General features: G+C 41.0%; 1 protein-coding gene across 15 annotated transcripts in view; it reads left to right on the top strand.

Moving 5' to 3' along the window:
* RALGPS1 (Ral GEF with PH domain and SH3 binding motif 1) overlaps window positions 1-20,590 on the top strand; it is a 218,139-nt gene that overhangs the window by 165,817 nt on the left and 31,732 nt on the right. For all 15 annotated transcript variants that reach the window (XM_083423745.1, XM_083423737.1, XM_083423746.1 and 12 more), the window contains exon 12: window positions 10,474-10,541. In XM_083423745.1, coding sequence (XP_083279871.1) covers window positions 10,474-10,541 — 68 coding nt within the window. The remainder of the gene's footprint in view (window positions 1-10,473; window positions 10,542-20,590) is intronic.

Raw genomic sequence — 20,590 nt, 5'->3', positions numbered from 1 at the left:
TCATCAATTTACTTCTTCCTACTTTGCTTGCTCTCTGAGGTTGTATAGTTGTTTCAGAATAGCCATGGGAGCAAAGGACTTGTTTGTTTAGTTAATGGCTATGGGTTGTTCTTCTCAGAGTAGATCCATTGAAATTAAAAGGCATGACTAACATGAATACATTACTTTAGATGAGTCTACTCTGAATAGCCTTGGACTAGCCTTGGATCCAGCACTTTCTCTTTTTTTTTCTTCTCTCCTTCATTGCAGGAAGTAGAGAACTGAAGTCTTCTGCAGGGTTTCATACAGATCAGGGGAGAAGGCAGAGTAGAAATATGATAAGGAACTACCCTTGTCTCTACCTTACCATAAAGACTAGAGAGACTGTTGGTTAGAAGGTACTTCTGCTCTGAATGCATTAGCCTGTTAAAAAGGGATTGATTTCCTGCCAACAAACACTCTACTTCAAGACACAAAGAAGGGAAGGGATGTTCAAACTCTTTCTTTACATTATATTTTATATCATTAAGCTCTTGAAACAAGGCCTTCTTGGTTGTTCCATAGCCTGCAGAGATCTGTATTGTGATAACCAGAAAGAATGCCTTTTCTATTGTGGCATGCAGCCTGTGGATTGATTGCTCCTGAGAGATAAATTAAATACCTACTGCTTTTTTGTTTTTGGTGCCTGCTAAAAAGTTATTTATTCTTCCAGGGCTTTGCTGACCACTTGTACCAGCATATTTAGTTCATCCTAACTTGGTTGCTATTGTGTTCATTGTTTTTGTTGTATTTTTTAATGTTTTATTATGAACCTGGTTGATTTATTTTTTAAGGGAGGTGATATGAAAGTATTTAAAATAAGTAAATATCAAGGGGGAAAGAGCAACCTGAAAAGAAAGTTGATACCATGGGGGGGTGGAATCTTCTTATATGCAAGTACAGCAGCCAGCGTAGTGATTGCTGGTAAGTGGAAGTCACAAACTCTACCCTTAAGGGAGGAATGGATTTGTAAACTAAATGAATATTTAACTCTGGCAAAACTAACAGCTATTATAAGAAACCAATCGAATCAAAAATTTAAAAAGGAGTGGGAATGTTTTGATGAATATATGGTAAAACACTGCTCAAAAAAGATATGCTAATATGCCTAGATTAAAATGTAAAGTATCTGAGGGAAGATAAATTTGTAAGGAAAGGTAATAAGAATATATAGAAGACTGGAAAAGATTGTAAAATGCAAAGATAAATGTAATCTCAGAATTTAGAGGAAATCAAGTGGGGGCAGAGGGAAGCGGGGGGAGGGACAAAAGAATATTAGGTTTGATTGATGGATATATGGGAGGATGGGGAGGATGTGGTGATGGCTTTGGTTTATTTGTATTGTGATGTAATATGGAAAAAACCAATAAAATATTGTATTGGGGGAAAAAGAAAAAAGATAAGAAAGTTATTGGTGTTGTTGTAAACATTAGCTGACATACTGCTCGCAACTGATTCATTTCTTTTCTTAATCAAATAGGCTTCATGTTTACCACTACCTTTTCTACATTCTTTTAAGTTGAGAGTCACCTGAGAAATGACCAATTTCCTTCAAAATTTCATCAAAATTGTGTGCTGTGGTCCCAGATGCAGTTAAAGTGTCTTCAGGTGCTCTTTGAATCAGTGTAATTGATATTAGAGCAGGCTTCCTCAGCATCAGCCCTCCAGATGTTTTGGGACTACAATTCCCATCATCCCTGACCAGTGGTCCTGCTAGCTAGGGATCATGGGAGTTGTAGGCCAAAAACATCTGGAGGGCCGAGGTTGAGGAAGCCTGTGTTAGAGCTACTGAGTATGGTCAGAAATTTTGGTATGAATTTCAGTCTGGTGAAATTGTCAAAATAATTTCCTGTAAGGTTTGCACTATTTACATTAGGCTTCGGAGAACAGCTTTTGCAGCTTGCCGAAATTAACATGTTTTGCTAAAGATAGAGTCTTCCCCTATTTTGTGATACAGTTTCATATTATCAGTTTTGGTTTAAAAAGGTGCTTGCATTGTAGGTGGATAGCGCTATGCAATAAATATGGTGCCTTATTTGTTTTGAATTGTCAGTAGTAATTTAATGAGATGCTCAGTGTATTTTCTTTGCATTTCTAAATTCATAAACTGTGAATAAAAATAGAGAGTGTTAAGGGGAAATAAATCAGTGAACATGATCTTGAACCTACAAACAGATTTTTATAAAACTCCCCCTTACTCTTTGCTTGCCTGGAATGATCAGAGATACATCTCAGCCAAATGCTTAACAAATTGTAAGTGGTTGAACTTTAAGCACAATTGATAGACGTATTCTGTGCCAGAGGGTAGCGTGCCATGCTTCCTCACCAGGGCACCCGTCTGGGAACTGAATTCTGCTTCCTCAGATCTGAAAGTTCAAGTAAGAGTAATGCCAAATCAAACATCAAATGGTTTCTCCAAAGTTTTTTCTTGCTTTTTTTCCCTTTTTCCCTTTCCCTTTTTCCTTTTAACAAAACCACCTGCAGAGATACTAACTGAACTATGTTCTCCATTTAAGTTCCATAGGGTGGAGTTGCCAATATTTAGGGACACCAGGCAGATATCCAGGCTAGTAATGAGTGGCAGAACCCACTGCCGCCCTTAGGAAACAAGATATACCTGTTTGGGATAATAATAATTTATTGGCCCATAAAATCTCTTAAATAATCAGGTCATGGACCAAGAATCTGAGAATAATTTTGTAGGCTTGAAACCAGAATGAAATGCCGATGGAACATATTTTCAGGTTTTGGACCAGGATATGATTACAGTAGGTTACAAACTCAGTTGTTGACATTTAAAAAAGGAAGCAATAAGCATCATCACAGTTTAAGAACACTATCTAACTTGTCAAAAGCACTTAATGTGAAGAAGAACCATTGAAGAGGGTGGCATGGGTTGTGGTTTAGGAAGAGTCCCAGGGGACTGGTAGAGAGGTTTGGAGGACTGCATTTGTCCCCTGGGCCTCAAGTTCCTTATCCCTGCTACAGTCTTTTGATTCAACCAATAGGCATGTGTAGCAGATGTCAGAGAGCAGGGCTGTAGGATACTGTGTTAAGTACAGTGGTGCCCCGCAAGACGAATGCCTCGCAAGACGGAAAACCCGCTAGACGAAAGGGTTTTCCGTTTTGGAGGTGCTTCGCAAAACGAATTTGCTATGGGCTTGCTTCGCAAGACAAAAATGTCTTGCGATTCCTGGGGTTTTTCCCCCCTCCCCCCCTTTTTCCCAAGCCCCTAAGCCGCTTAACAGCTGATTGCTAAGCCGCTTAACAGCTGATCTAAGCCGCTAATAGCCTTTTAGCAGCTAATCCGCTAATCCCTTAAGCCTTTAATAGCCGCTAATAGCCTTTTAGCAGCTAATCCGCTAATCCCTTAAACCTTTAATAGCCGCTAAACCGCTAATAGCGCTAACAGCGCTAATCCGCTAATGGGCTTGCTTCGCAAGACGAAAAAAACCGCAAGACGAAGAGACTCGCGGAACGGATTCTTTTTGTCTTGCGAGGCACCACTGTAATGGAAAGAAAGAGGAGAGACTGGCTGGACAAAATGACTGATGGAGTGTGAGGGAAGAAAAGGAGGAAATGGGAAGGAAGGAGGCAAAATGAATGGACTGAGGGAGAGAAAAAGAAGCAATTTCCAGAGAAGGGTTAGATATCAGTACTAAACAACCACAACTGATGAGTCCAAATTCCACCTCCACCACTTTGTGACTGGCTGTGCCCCTACACCATCATTTTGTGAATGGTGGGTGGGCCACAGTAATTCTGAACTAACTTTGGATACATTGCTAAACCATATTTTGAAAGCATGCCAAGATCCAGCTAACATACATTCAAACAATCTGGAGTTTCTTTCACTGTCTCCTCCTTTCTCTCTCTTTAGAATAATTGATTGATTTCATAGTAAAATAGCATTGAGCTACTCCAACAAAATCTGTGGAGTATCACATGTATCAGTTTAATGTAAGAAAAAAAATGAGTGAGAATACTGTCAAATAATTGAATACAGTGGTACCTCTGGATGCGAACAGGATCTGTTCCGGAGCCCCGTTCGCATCCTGAAGTGAACGCAACCCGTGTCTGCGTGGTCACGATTCACCGCTTCTGCACATGCGCGTGACGTCATTTTGAGCGTCTGCACGTGCACAAGCGGCAAAACCCAGAAGTAACACAGTCTGTTACTTCCAGGTTGCTGCGGAGCACACCCCGAAAACGCTCAACCCAAAGCTACTTCAACCCGAGGTATGATTGTAATTAAATACATCACTAGGGATTCAACTATCTGTGGCATAGGCTCTCTCTTGTAAGCATGAGTGACCAGAGGTCTTACATTAATGTTACTTTGGATGCAGTGCTAAACCATAGTTTAAACTGGTGTTGAACAAGCCAAGATTCAGCTGACAGACATTCATTCACACTCCAGTTTGTCTCACCAAGTTCTGGTTTGCTGTCTCACCACCTCCTCTGTGACTATCCAATACCCACCATGAATCCTTTTGCATTGTTGGAGGACTGACAAGGCGTTACAATGCCACCAGTTCTTTTAATGCTGGCTAACTGCAAAAACAGGATGGAAAATGCTGATACTCTCCACCTCTGCTTGACACGCCCTTGAGCAAAAAGCCCAAACATATCTGAAGCTTCTATCCCTTCCTTCTTTCACTCCCAAGCCGTGCAAGGAAAAATAACAGTGATGCAGCAGCAGATAGGGGAAGTAGAATCAGCAAGTAACTTCAGAAACAACAGCAGCAGCAGCAACAACAACATTAAATTAATTAAAGTTTTCTTCAGGAAATGCTTCTCCAGCTCTGCACTCCAAACTACTTTTGACACGAAAACTGAAATGAGCACAAATGCAGGGCAGCCTTATACTACACTGTTGCTATGACTTTTACTTTGGCCAATATGCAAGTAATTGTGTGAAGTGAATCCAAGATGAAGGAAAAAATGCCTCATGTGTAAGTTTTTTAAATCTTAGATTACACCCTGAAACTGCACAATTGTCCAAGATCAGCCAAGAATCTGTTCCAACAGGAGGCCTGAAATAAACTCATAAAACCTTTTCATAAAGAAAACAGTCATCCAGACTGGATAAATAAACATCTGGAATAGTATGGAAAAGGCCAGCCTCCAAAGCTATATGAGGTTAAAAGAGGATCTGCACAATAATGAATTGACAATCACTAGAACACTTGTATAGCCACCATAGTGGATGAAGGTCTATTTCCAGGGACAGGATGCTATGAAAGCTGTTGGATTATTTATTCGTGTTTTGGGCAATTCCCCAAAGATGAGCATTTAATTACATCAAGTTTAAAAACTTAACATTGTGGGGGAAAACCTCCCCTCTAAAAATTCCTTTAACCACATCAGAGGCGGTGTGTTGTGGGCTGTATTTATTGTAACTTCCTCAGCATTGCTTGCTTTTTACAAGAAGCATGTCGTCATTTTTCAGATGCTGAAATCCAACAAATGGGAATTTAAAAATATGTCTTTTGAGCTTTTCCTTCCATGAAAATGAGGGATTCATTTACAATAATAACTTTATAAATAACAAATCTATACATTTTAAAGCCTAAGATAAGAGTCAGTGCAAGACTATCCACTGCATTTGTGTCTTTAATCTGAATGTCTTAACTTTTTATAAAACTGAAACTTGGGTAATAGATTTGCTCTGTGCTCAAGTAGTTATTGTGGGACCAGTTCTTCACAAAGTTCTCATGCATAAACCATTGGTTTGAATGAGAGCCACACAAGAACTCTCTTTTACGTCTTTCATTTGAATGGGGCTTGAGCAGGACAACCTCCTAAGATTGTGTCATATATTTTTCACATTGAATTTTTAACCAATGGCAGATTTTGGTGGTCCTAATTTCCCAAACACCCTGCTTTTCTTGATGCTAGATGCATCCTTCCTACCCACTGAGAATGTTCACCAGGGGTCGGCAAACTAAGGCCTGCAGGCCAGATCAGGCCCACCTGGGTTGTAAATCCGGCCTGCGCCGTGAAGATGGAACCCGGCGTAAAGCCAAGACTCCCGGCGATGCAGCTCTGCCACTCAATCACCGCGCCTTGTTTACCTCAGTGTGGTGCGGGATCGTCTCTGCCAATCAAACGCTGCGCCTGGTTTACCTCAGCGGCGTTTGATTGGCAGAGACGTCCCCGCACCGCGCTTAGGTAAAGCAGGCGCAGCGTCTGATTGGCAGAGCCGCTGCCACTCAGCCTCTTCCTCCCGTCGCAAGGAGGCAAGACAGCGCCCACTGCCTGCTCTGGCTCCACCCCAGCTCTAGAAGTCCGCTTTCCCTTCCCCGCCTGCTTCCACCTGCGCCACCAGGAGATGCCACATCTTGGCGCGTAGATGCACCCTGCCCTGTCGTTGGATGCACGGACACTAAGAGCCCTAAAGACGCACTTACTCGCAAGTAAGCCGCAATTGTTTCAAGGCTGTTTGTTCAGCGCCTGCTGAGAATGAAATGTGCTACGGATCGTGCCCCTGGGAAGGTAAGCACAATGGTTAGCCCCCCTCACCTCTTCTTCCAGCTCCCTCTCCCCCCCCCCCCCGGTGCGGCTTCTCCTGCCTGCCACAAGGTCTGAGTGACAGTGGACCTGCCCGCAGTTAAAAAATTTGCCGACCCCTGATGTTCATGAATTGTAGACCCAGCTGGCCTGAAATGGAATTGTACATGAAATGGTTTGTTTGTAAGACTCCTAAAGTTTTCTTGTTGCTGGACAAACATTTAAAAGCAGCACAGCCCTTCCTACATGCTTGCAGTCTAATACATGGACTACATTTAAGGCATTTACTGTTATTGCAATGACCTAAGTGGAACAGCCATTGAAAGACTTGAGTTGAGTTGCTGCTGAGCTTGCAGCCAATTAAAAAAGAGTTCTTTCTTGGAGATTGGAAGCAAATGAGACACTTCTAGTACCAAGGCTACACTAGGGAATTTTAACCGTTGTGAATGGTGTTCTTGTTCTTGATGGGGTCACATTCCCTCTGAAGGAACAGATTTGCAGCCTGGGTATGCCCTTGGATCACCCTTGTCACTGGTGGCGCAGGCTGCCTCCACAGCATAGAGCAGCTCTACTTGCTTAGTTTGTGCGCCAGCTGTTGTCCGTACTTTGGCAATTTTTAGAAGGCATGGTTGGACTCCCTATAAACAAACAAGGGTCATAATAGCACCACTGGTATTATACTTAGTGTTTTAAAAAACCACTGTTCCTGGTGACAGGTACCTAACCATCTTATTCTGACACCTGGGAAATTTATAATTTTTTGCAGTTTGCAGGGGTATCTTACAAACGCCTACAGACTAGAACTGAATCTTAGAAAATGGAACATTTCCAGCATTGTTATCACTCCTTTTCTGGAGTATGACAACAACCATAACTGCACACTTCAACATTTAGCAGAGCAGGTTTTATGTTTTAGAATCACATTTATATAGTACTTAAACAAAATGTGTGTGTGTGTTACCATTCAAAATAGCCCTCTGGGTATTTCTCTACTAGTATAACTAGTATAACTAGTACCATATTTTTCGCTCTATAGGACACACTTTTTCCCATCCAAAAATGAAGGGGAAATGTGTGTGCGTCCTATGGAGCGAATGCAGGCTTTTGCTGAAGCCTGGAGAGCGGGAGGGGTCGGTGCGGGTTCCCGCTGGGCTCCAAAGGCTTGCGGATAGCAGCCTGCAAAGAATTTTTTTTCTTTATTTCCCCTCCTAAAAACTAGATGTGCCCTATAGTCTGGTGCATCCTATGGAGCGAAAAATACGGTAAATCCTGCCTGCAAAAAGAAAAAAGAAAGAAAGCACAAAAAGAACCCAGTTGCAATGCTATACATGCTTGCCCTGAAAGTAAATGCCATTAAATACAGTGGGACTTACAGTGGGAGTGAATATGCAGATGTCTGTGTTGTAAGAGTAATATTCATTAATTCCCCCTTATGCTCTCACAATAAGAGCAATGCAAGATAGTATGAGATAGCCACAGCTTCTTTCTTATCCTCTAAAGAAATGAAGGAATGAAAGGGATACATGCTATTAATCAAGAAAGAAAGAAAGGGTAAATTAAATTACTAAAATAGTCCAAAAACAGAATCAAATGAAAATAGTTGGTTTATTATTATTATTATTATTATTATTACCTAAACTGTAGCCTTGAGGCAATTTACACTTAAGATAATTTAAAACAGTTAAAAACAAAGAAGCTGTCAGTGTTTGAATAAAGAATTGGTTGTAGTTGCTGTTTCAAAAGTGTATAATCCTCTTCTTTGTGTGTAAAACTCTGCAAAGCTCTTCTCTTTGCATAAATTAGGTTATTGGTGAGTCCAAGATTAGTCATGCCTAACAAAATGCTGTGGGGGGAAAGGGGGTAATCAAAATTTCATTCAGCTGCAGTAACAATGCCCTTGAACTTTGTGCTAAAGACAAAAAACAGTATCTTCAGGGAACTTCCTCTTAAAGGTAGCAGGAGGTTAATCTGTATTCCAGAGACAATCTATCTGTTGGCACCTTGTGCATTCTCTCTCTCTCTCTCTCTCTCTCTCGGGGGGGCGGGGTGTCCACACCATTTCGGAAGTGGAACAGGTTGCATGTTTGTCTGACCTTACAGAGTGAATGTTTGTTTCTCTCAAATAATGTGATCCACACTTGTCAACATATGAATGTAGCTCACCAAGACTTGGGGTAGTCTTAGCCAGTGATATTCTATTGCTTTGCAGTGTTTGTGAGTTATACATGAAGACTGTGACAACTGAGAATTAATAGAATATGTTCAAGGGTCTGCTGAGAGAATATGTAGCTATTAAAGTTATTTAATGCTATTTGTAAGGAAAAGTGCATTTTCATGGATGTCTTCCCTGCAGACATGTGTGCATACCTCCTACTTTGGGGGTGGGCAGTGTTTTGATAATGTTGCACTCGACGCCAGAACTCTGGAACATGAGCTGGCTTATTACAATGCATTCTTTGTCTTTTGTGTTTCCCTTCTCTTTCCCTTCTCATCTTTCTCTGCCTGCACAGGACCCCACCTCTTGCTTCCCCATGGTTAAAATAACTTTCATATGAGAGTGGCAGTTTACAGCTCCATACACTCCAACATTTCTCCGATGAAAATAGGGACATTCCGTTCCATAATGATAGTTTTACTATTTATACCCCACACATCTTACTGGGCTGCCCCAGGCACTCTGGGCAGTTTCCAACATATATAAAAATATACTAAAACATTAAACATTTAAAAAAACTTTCTTATACCGGATTACCTTCAGATACCCTCTAACATTTCTCCAATGAAAATCAAGACATTCTAAGGGAAAGTGGGACATTCCAGATCAAATCAGAAACCAAGGCAGCTTCTCTAAATCAGGGACATACCTGGAAAATAGGGACACTTGGAAGGGTCTGCAGCTCACTTCTGGAGGACTATAAACCAGGCTCTTAATCAAGTGTGTAGAGATTTGTATCAGGAATGCACACATCAGAGGCTATCTAACTACAAACCTCAAGCTTCTTGTTTGTCAAACCACATACCACCTTCAGCCCCTCCAGAACAAGATCTATTTTCATGTATACATGTGCAGTTTCCCCTGATGCACAGTGATGCTTTTTTCTTTTTCTTTTTTATGTTTACTTCAGTTAGTTGCCCACACTTTCCCAAGAGCAATGACAAATAAATATAGAAGACAAGGTCCTGTTCTGGAAAGAGGAATGGTAGGAAGAAAGAAGGGCAACTGGAAAAAACAACAACCAATCTGCTGCTGCCCAGCAAGCCAGAGGATCAGTGGACAAAGGAGTGGAGATATTGCCTCCTGGCAATTCTCATTACAGCAGCTGCCACTCCCTTCACATCTCTTTTGCCTCTTTGTTTGAAATTTTGCTGTCAGGAATCACTTTTGGGGGAGTGGAGGCAGACTGGTTCAGGGCTCACTAGTTACCAGCCCTTACGCATTACAGTACAATTGTACCTTGGGTTAAGTGCTTAATTCGTTCCGGAGGTCCGTACTTAACCTGAAACTGTTCTTAACCTGAAGCACCACTTTAGCTAATGGGGCCTCTAGCTGCCGCCGCGTCGCTGGAGCACGATTTCTGTTCTCATCCTGAAGCAAAGTTCTTAACCTGAAGCACTTTTTCTGGGTTAGCGGAGTCTGTAACCTGAAGCGTATGTAACCCGAGGTACCACTGTATAAGCAAACAAAAAGGGCTGTTTTTCATTCATGTCTTACCTAGTGTTAATAGCTGCTTAAACATCTTAGTAAAGATCTGTGTTTACCAAGTGTAAAAAAATCTCTTGGGCTTCTAATACTTTAGTATGCACCCGTCATATCCTAAGAATGTAAGAGATGTCCAGGCTAAGCTAGATTTCCTGCTTTCAACCGATAACATAAAAAAAGTTTATCCCTTTGCTTTTGTTAAGCTATTTAATTCCCAACATGTCACCATTTCTCTTTTCTAGATTATCCTTAAGAATTGAGCCAGGAAACAGCTCTCCGCGACTGGTATCTTCAAAGGAAGATCTTGCAGGTATGATTAAATTTATTGGGAATGTTAAGAAGCCTACAACATAGCATTACTTAACTTTACAATTTCACAGTCTTTTTGCTATTGGCCAGGGCTGCACGCCATTTTCTATCCAAGGACCACCCTGGCGATTCCTTTTTGCATAGGCACCCTGATGTTTATGTGGTTGTGAGACACACTTGGGCCTGTTTGTTTTCCTTTGACAGATGTCCTCAGATGCTGAAAAACTATTTCTAATGTATTGTGAAGGGTCAGATCCCACAGTGTTTATGGAGATGAGGTGAAATTACTGGAGTGTTTCGTAGCATTCAGAGCTACTGTACTAGGACTATGGTTTTCAGAAAGCCTTACTGCAAAAGTTTTATCTTAGATCAATAATGGTTGAGAAGACTGGTTATTGCATAAGACATAAAATCCATCGATCAATAGTCTGATCCCAATTTGAGAAGTGTGCTTTCTCTGTCACAATATTCAAAATTTAGTGATCACTGGCATTCATGTGTGAATGCTTGACAATGCCTGATAAATTTTGTGAATGCCTGAGCCTGAAAATAGATTTCTGTTTCTTCAGTTCTTGGATATTAACAAGTAAATGCTGACAATGATCTTTACCTGAGAATTACTTATGAATTCCTTTTAGTGATGATACTTCCTACTGGAAGGAACAAGCAGGGTCTACTGAAAGCTTTCTTCACCTCTCTAGGAGGAGGAGGAGTCATCCTTCTCACCTGACCAGTTCTGGTAATGGTTGGGGCCATGGTTGGATGGTTAACCAGCACAGATTTGAGCTTTCAGAACATTGACATTTATCAGGGATTGTCAACATACAGTGTTGTTCATATTCACTATTGTAATTCCATAATTTTGAATATTTACCAGCCAACAATCTTGGGTAGTTGTGGTAGTTTTTGCAATTTGAATGTTCACTGCAGAATGTATAAAAATTGACAAAGCTGTCTTCATTCATTTTACAAATAATAATTAGGATTATAATATACCTGAAGCTTAAACACATATCTTAGCAATTCAGCTGTCGTTAAGAATAGACTTGCATGCAAAAAACAAAACAAAACTCCATTTGTGAATAGGAAAATAGGTTGGAAAATGATTGGGAAACTGGATAGGTCATTTTGTGTGTTGCGTTGGAAGAGACTTAGTATTATTATTATTTATTCATTTATACACTGCTTATATGCCAAAATGGCTTCTAGATGGTTTACAACTATAAAACCAATTAGAAAAAACATACATAATTAAAATATACAATAACGATTCCATTAGGACATTAAAACACCGATAATTAAAATGTACCCTAAAACAACCATTTAAAAAGCATGATAATTAAAACAGTTGAACAGTTAAGACAGAAAGATCAGAAGTTGAGTTCATGGAACACTTTCCTAAACAGGTATGTCTTCAAAAGCTGGCAGAATGACAGTAATGATTGGTCTCTCGTATTTCTGTAGGGAGAGCATTCTACCATACTGTTGCCACCAGTTCAGAAACCATAATAATGGCTATAGCAATGTCATCAGTGGAGTTACATGCAATAAGCTGGAGTGCCTTGAGCAGAATAGCTTGAGAGAACACATAAAAGTGAAGTGAGACCAAGCCAACTCCATGCCGCTAAACACCATTGTGTAGCAGATACACAACGCAGATAAATGTTTGTATACAGAATATATACAATAGAGGGAAGAACAGAAGCCGCCACCAAAATATATAGCAAATACGAAACAATAGACAGATGTGTTGGAATCTCTATAATATAAACTTTGCATTTTTATATTAAGGTGGCTTTAAAAAACACACCCACTGATACATAGGTTTCTGTGTTTGCCTTCTGCAATGGGTATTTAGTACTAGTTTCATCTTTCGGCTTGTTGTCATATCAGCAGCAGTGTGTGTCTTCAAGGTGCCTGGGGCAGGCAGGCACATCAGGGGGGTATGGAGGGCAATGTGAGGAGGATGCAGCAGGGCAGTAATACACCCTTTAAAACAATCTGATTGGGCTGATTGGAAGGGCACAATTCTGCTGTGTCCTCCTGATGCCCTGCCAACCCCACACTGCTTTGTGAGGCTGAGATGAGGATCAGACTTGCAAAGCGGTGCAGGGCTGGCAAGGGCAGCGTGAGGAGTAAAATGCACCCTCAAAAAACTTGTGCCTGTGGTGACGGGCCCCCTCACCCTATCCATGCTGCACCTCTGTGTCATAGAATACATGTACCGTATTTTTCCACCTATAAGACGCCCCCATGTATAAGACGCCCCCTATTTTGGGGGACTCGGGTTTAAGAAAATGGGGAGAGATGGCCCAGAGTATAAGGCACCCCCTAATTTTTGACATTATTTTTTAGGGGGGACGGACTAGTTTTATACATGGAAAAATACAGTAGTTCAGCTTGAGTAGTTTTGAAGAAGTGGAACAAACTTCTGAACCACACAGAGAGTATCTGGAAGCATAGGTTGTCAGAACAACATGTAAAAGTTTTTCTAAGATAGATAGATAGATAGATAGATAGATAGATAGATAGATAGATAGAAAGAAAGAAAGAAGTTTGGTAAATTGGTAAGAGTTTTAATTCAGTTTCTTTCTCTCTCTCTCTCTCTCCTATCTCTTTCTCACATGCACACAAACATGCATGATAAAATGGAACTGGTTCTAAATCTGTGGGCTTGGCCAGAACAGTTTGGCACAGGGGCAAGATTTGCTAGCCAAGCCCACCTCACCAGCCCCCATCTCCGCATGGAGACTGCCAGAAACCAGTTCTCCTGGGTGGCATTGATTCAGAGCCTCGTTGTCAGGTTTATTTCCACTGTGCATCCCACTGGTTTGGACAGGAGATGATTTTTAAAAACCCAAACTGCTGTTGTATAAAGGAACATAGCCATGGAGTAGAAGTGAATACTCTGTAACTACCATAGTTTGATGTGCTTGAGGTTGATTATATACATTTACCTTTTTATCAGCCCCTACCAACAAATCAGAAAGCAAGGCAATCTCCCATGACATGCCTCCTTCAGGGTTTATAACTATTTAAATTCTTCTTTCTTTGAGAGCTGTCTAAGTGGTTCTTGCATGAGAAATCAGCGTTGTTAAATTGGTTTAGCGTGCCATGCTGATGTGTTCATACTGTTGTATCTTTCTCAGTAGACTTAATACCGGCAATGAGTTTAGCTAACTTTCACTTGTGCTGAGGCATTGTGTTATAGGACACCCCTCTTACGCCTGATATGTTAGGGCATGCTCTTCTAAAGTATTTTGCTCCTGCAGTTAAGCTGATAGTATCACATCCTATCAATATTTCCATAGTTTGTTTGAATTATACAATATCTGTCTTCTGGGACTATGCAGCTGAAAAAACATGCATTTCCACAGGGTATGCAATAGATAAATGCAATTGGCAGACTTGAAGTAAAATTGCTTCCAGTACATGGCATAGGAAATGCAATGGAAGATAGCATTAGATTTTTCCAATACAGTCATACCTCGGGTTACAGACGCTTCAGGTTGCGGTTTTTTCGGGTTACGGGCCCGCCAAAACCCAGAAGTACTGGAATGGGTTACTTCCAAGTTCCGGCGGTCATACATGCGCAGAAGCGCTAAATCGCACTTTGCGCATGCGCAGAAGCGCCGAATCGCAACCCAAGCATGTGCAGACACGCTGCTGTGGGTTGCGAACGCTGCGGGTTGCAAATGTGCATCCCGCATAGATCACGTTTGCAACCGGAGCATCCACTGTACATTCCTCAGGATAATTCTGCAATATTCCCACCACAGTACATCAAAGGGAGATACAGGAAAAACATCTTATGAGTAAGGCTCCACAGATTACATCTTTGTGTAAACCAGAGAGCTGTAATCTAGTTCAGAATGACTGGTCACTTTTCACAAGAATGTTCCCTGTCTCAAATGACAGTAAATCCTGCATTTTCAAGAACCATTTTTATGTGTGTGAGTGTTATATAGTGGCTATGAATCATCGAGCCTTAGCCACGAACTCATCTGATAGGCAAAGTACAGCTTCTCAGCCTCATTCCCATCCCCTCTTGTCCGCAGTTTTGGAAATGCTGACCTACCTGATAAGATTGCTGTAATGATTACTAGCAACATTTGTGAAGTGCTAGGCACAGTCAAAAAATTCCTCAAAAACCCACATTATGACTAGAGGCCAAAATCTTGCAGTTTTGGGGGTAGATAGTGATGCTATCAAAGAAAGTTACCAAACTACCTTAATATGTGGCACCAATAGTTACCTCCCACTGCTGACATCTAGATTAAATAGTGTGATTTCTAGGCAGTGACACAGGTCCTATCAATTTAAAAATTAAATACCGACTAGTTATTCTTCAACTTCACTCCTAGCTTCAGGGTCTTGGTTTGTACAAAGTCCTCTTCCTAAGCTACACCTTTGAAGATTGCCCATCCTATGGAAGTGAAGCATTGCAAAGATAATTCTATAGATACAATTGCCTTTTATTCGTTGTTTGCTCTCTAAAAATATCATGACTATTTTTACTGAAATTGCTTAATTCCATTCATGACAGAGTTCACAATATATACATATTGACTTTCCCCCCTCTGAAACAGGTATCTGTGAGATTTTCCTGACATCTAGAATTCTAGAATCTAGAATTCATAAATGAGCAGAGGGTTGAAATAATAGATTTCTGAATTGTTGCTGACTTCATTTTCAGTGTTTGCTCATGAGCTTCCATTTGCATTCTTAAGTATGTGTAAGTGATACCCAGCTCCCTGTAATTGCCAGTTGACTGAAGTGTCCAAATTAACTGTGCTGTATCCTGTTTCTGTGATATGCATGGACAAGAGGAATGTGGTATGCACAACGTTCCTAATTCCCTAATTCAGAAGTTCGTTTTGGAACAAGAGAGGTAGTATAAATATGTCTTCAAACCAGACTAAACAAATCAGGACATGCAAACTGATATACCAGCTATTATCCTGAAGGCAGTTTCTGTTCTAAACTGTCATTGATGTGCCAGCTTTGTGTTTTGCCATATTGACAGAAATAAGCATAACTGCTTTGGAAGTACCCATGTAAGATATGGAGAAGGATTTCACTTGATGTTTAGAGGGGCTTTTGTATAAGTTTGTCTTGTATCTCAGTGGGAACTATTTGAACATATTCCTTTGTAAGAAGAAATAATTGAATTTACAAAATGTGTCTGCTTCTGATTGCCACATTTTCCTTTGCCTTTTTTGTACAATCCAGTTCTGCTTTTAGATCATCATAATGTTACAAAAGTTGGGTGCCTCCCCCTCTTTCTGCTGAGCAGTAGCAAGAGTCCATGGGGTTCCAGGCACTCCCCTGGGGTCTGTGTTCCTTTGGAGAACTGAGACACTGCCGAAGCTTTAAGAAATATAGCATATCCACTTATTTACACATGCATGGAGGGAGTCCAGATCTTACAGCATGGTCATTTCATGAGAGGCTTTGTCTCTCTCTCTCCCCCCCCCCAGCAGTGCAGCCAGCCTTCAGCTAGCCAGCCAAAGATGGATTCTTCCTCCTTCTTCTCAGAACACCCTACTAAAAACTCTCTTTTCCTCTAAACCCAGTTACACTGGCAACCTTCTAAACCCCCAGTCTCTGTTCACACCTCAGGGCAAGGAGGGAGGATAGATCTCTTGCATTGCCAATGGATCTCAATGACCCTGTATCGTCTCTTAATGGCCCTAGCTTGGCCAGGTCATTTTGCATAGGCTAGCTCAGGAATTCCTCTGCAGATTGTATCTCTCCCTTCACATCCCAAATAATAAAAATCCTACCATTTATTAATTTATGGGGTTCAGGAGGGTCCCTCCAAAATCTATAACACCATCACCCCTTCAGCAAAAGGGACTGCTTTCCACAGCTATGCAAGAAATAAAAGAAAAGTTACTAACAGTATTCAGAACACAACATCAAAGTAGATCATAGAAACACGACACATTTAAAAACACAATAACAGCTCCTCTTCAAGCAATCTCCAGCTTCCCTGGAATCCTCCAGGCTTTCTCTTTCCTCTTGAGGTACACTCTGGTCACTGTTCTGCATCCCAATGCAGCTTACCCAATCGCCCACACTTGGCAGCGAAGATGATGGGTTTCCCCGATATATTTAAGCCAGGATGTCAGTTGTCTCACCCAAAGGCCCTTCTTTATCACTATCATCATTACTCATCAGAACAAATTGTTGGGTTGCCGTATGTCCTCTCTTTCCTGGACACATCCTCTTTTTCAATATTAAAATGATCCCAGCCTTGCAAAGCTGCACAGGGCTCTGATCAGATACTCCCGCCCCCAGCTTGGGCAAGATGGTGCAAGGACACCATTCACCCTTCAATCCCCGCCCCTCAAGGATGAAGTTGGGATTGAAGGGCACATGACATCCTTTCCTGAGCTGCTTTGTGAGGCTGGGATCTGATCAGTTCTGTGTCACATTCACTTTTGCCTCTGGCCCCACCCATCACTGGCATGCAGCCCATGGAAATTTGCCTAGAAGGGGATATGGCCATTGGGATGAAGAAAGTTCCTCACCCATGATAGAGATAAATACATTGAGACAAATAAAAAAAGTTCAGTGGAGCCAAAGACCTGAAATACATGGAGTGGCAGTAGGTCTGCATCATGGAAATACATGGCCCCAATGAATTTAAGAGAGCAAAAAAGTGGTCCATTCACAATTGTTGTCACTGATTATCAAAACTTACTAGCTATCTTGATTCAACACTGGTAAAAGAAACACAAAGTGCCAATTAAGTCCCAAACTGAATTAAATTCACTGATTGAATAGTTCAACTATTTCATGCTGGAACCTTCTTTGAACTCTTGCTGTTGAAAACTGGTGGCTTCTAGAGTAACAGTAGAGTGTTATGGGAGACAGAAATGTTTTCCCACTGGTGTCAGAATGTTGCCACTTCTTATGCCAACCTTTACATTTTTCCTCTTGCATGGCTTGTTTGTCCCAGGAGGATGTGCAGATGAGTGAGCCACTGATGCTGTGGTTGCTGGTTTTGAGTTCTGTAGCTGAGTAGATTATGTGGGCATAGTTGGCATTTGCTTGTTGCAGGATCTATATCGCAGGTTTAACCATCTGCAAGGTGATTAATCATCTAGCAATTTTAGATTAGAGTGTTCTTCCTTGCTGAATCTTACAGCCTGCAGAGACTTCTTTTGGTTAAAAAAAAAAAAAAAGTGCCAGAAAGCTTATATATATATATATATACATATATATTCCAAAGTGGAAGTCACTTTACCATTCTTCATTTAAGCTTGCAGGTTTTCTTCTCTGTAGCTAATAGCAGCTCCAGGGGGTGTGATCTGAACTAGGCTGCAGCAGCAGTTATCTCCCACCCCTCAGACCACAGACTAAGGGTTCTGCAATTGTTTCTACAAAAAGAAAATTAATGTCAGAAGCACCAAAATTATTGCTCCAGTATCACATGTAGTTTGGCCCACATTGGCCCTGTTTATTTATTTTTAAAATAGTCCTCAAGTGCATTATAGGAATGATGAAAGAAAGTTCAAATTTAAAAAATAAAGTTTTAGAAGGAAATGTTGAGCTGGATGCAAAACAGGATCCTTTGACATTGTTGTATCCAGGAAAGATTATCATCCATCTCTTTGAGATCAAAATCCTTTGGAACAGGATGAGTGTTTATTTTGTCACATAAGTGAATGATACTGAATAATTCCTGAAGAACAGATTCTTTGCAAACTGTGAGCTTTATCACTTTGTCACCATAAGCTTTCAGTAGCATCTGTTGTGGTTGGGCTTGATCAGCCCCACGTCTCTCCCATATAAGCTTTTTGTGGCGGGGGGGGGGGGGAGGTAGGTTTGTTTAGTTGAAGGCTGCCCACAGTGGCCTTTGGAAATACTCCTGTAGCTCCATTCTTCCATTAGGTTTTCCATCTGAGGCTGGCTCTAGCATGCAGTTTTGACAGGCTCACCACTGCCTTTTGGTCCTTGCCCAGCTGGAAAGCTCTAATCTGCTGCCAATAATACAATAAATGCCATCGGTTTTTCATACGTATGTGTGTTAGTGCCCACTAAACAAGAAGCACTTATAGGACTATAAAAGTGTTGTTAAACAGATCAAGAAATGAACATTTATGAAGCTTAAATGCATTCCTGAACCAAGTTGTTTAAGCAGAGTTGCTTGTGTGGTGTGATACTGAGGACAAACTAAATAAACACAAAAAAATCAGCTGTTGCCCCAGCAACAAAAACGTTCAGTGTGGTCAATACATTGTATAGTTGGAACTGGAGCAGACATTTTTTGTTAAGGTGTTCCAAGATATTTCTATTAGAAATCCCTATTTTTAGTGGCTCATAACTTTCCCTTAGTTCATGCTGGAATATCCTGGACCATGGAGCTTATCTCAATCACTACTAAAAATGAAGAGAGGGGGATTTCTTTATTGTCTCCATTCTTTGGATTCTAGATTTGCAACGTGGTAGGGTCAGCGTGTCCCTTTTACATCAGGCGTACTGGCTTTTGCAGCATGTGTGAAATTCTGCCCAGGGTCAGCCAAGTTACAGTCCTCTGAAAGACAGGGGTTAGTACGTGTTCAGCAGAGAGGGTTATTCAGTAAAGTTCCATTCCACTAAGACTGTTTTCAGCTTAGAGGAGACACAATTATTCTTTCCCTCTGCCCCCCAACCCTGGCAGTGGTTCCTTCAGTCCACCAGGGGCTACCTGATTATGAAAACTGTTTTCTGTAATCTTATTCATACTGCAGAAGACAAAGAGCTTTCACAGAAATAATAAAAAGACTGGGTTTCTGGTACTAAATAAAAAGCAGTGTGTGCCAGTCAGGACTGCATAGGGGCATATAGACTCATCAGCCTGGGAAAAAAAAGAAGCTACCAAAGGAAAGAGACATGGGAAAGTTGAAGGTTGAAAAAGAAGATCATTATCACTATCATTATCATTTATTCCCATCAGATGTCAAGGAGATAAATAACTACAACCTTCAGAAGACATCTGAAGGCAACCTTGTATAGGGAAGTTTTTAATGTCTGGTGTTTTATTTTGTTTTTATGTGCTTTGGAAGCTGCTCAGAGTGGTTGGTTCAACCCAGCCAGATGGACAGGGTATAAATAACGACGTTTTTTGCTTAAAAAAAAAATATAGTAAAAAAATGGGGGTTGTCTTATACATGGATGGTGAATGCACATGGGTTTGAGCTCTGGCGCAGGTGGTCTGGGCTTGGGCTCAGACTCTGATGCAGGTGACCTAGGTGGCCCAGGCTAAGCCTCTTGAAATATGGCAATCCAAACTTTGGGCCACCTCCCACCAGAATTACTCTGTTTGATGTTTAAAGTACTGATTTCTTAATTTTGTGTTAAAATAAAATAGGGGTTGTCTTATACATGGGAGCATCTTATACACACAAAAATACAGTAATAACATTATTATTATCATCATTATTAATAAAATGTCTGTGCTGAGGTCACACATGGGGTGTTCTGTAGTGCTAATGAACTGAGTTATCATAATCCATTCAGGTGAGCAGCAGCTTCTTTGATTCCTTTTCTTTAGTGAAGTTTGTATGTTGGCCATCTGATGACTGCAGAATTAAGGGTTCGTTCCTACCCATCTTTAGCAAATGCCTGCTCCTACTCCACTGAAGATCATTTCATTGAAATGTGGTTTTCTTGCAAAGTGTCCTGTGACAACATGAAACTCAGTCAATACAGCTTTATTCTCCGACAATTTTGGCTTTGACATGTCAGAGCAAACCAGCTGTCTGCTTGTTTGCCAACCAACTTTCCAGAAATCAGACCAAGTGATGGACAAGAGACAGAAGTACTTTTCACAACAGAGTAGTTTTATATTGATGGCTGGTTTTCTGTTTCTGCTGCCACCATTCATGCTAAATTCTGAATGCTACCCATAGAGTAAAACTAGCCCATTACTACCATTTATATGTAGTAAAAACCTTTCAAATTCAGGGTTGTACAAAGTACCTACGTTTCTAGAAGTTGTAGAATTCTAATGGGGACATTTTAAGTTCTTTAGTGGTGCCACAGAATCATGAGGACTGG

The sequence above is a fragment of the Podarcis tiliguerta genome (genome assembly GCF_965153285.1).
Source record: "Podarcis tiliguerta genome assembly, chromosome: Z".
In the NCBI taxonomy this organism is placed as follows: Eukaryota; Metazoa; Chordata; class Lepidosauria; order Squamata; family Lacertidae; genus Podarcis; species Podarcis tiliguerta.
Note: the sequence above shows the minus strand (reverse complement) of the source record. Positions and strands in the feature narration are given on the sequence as shown.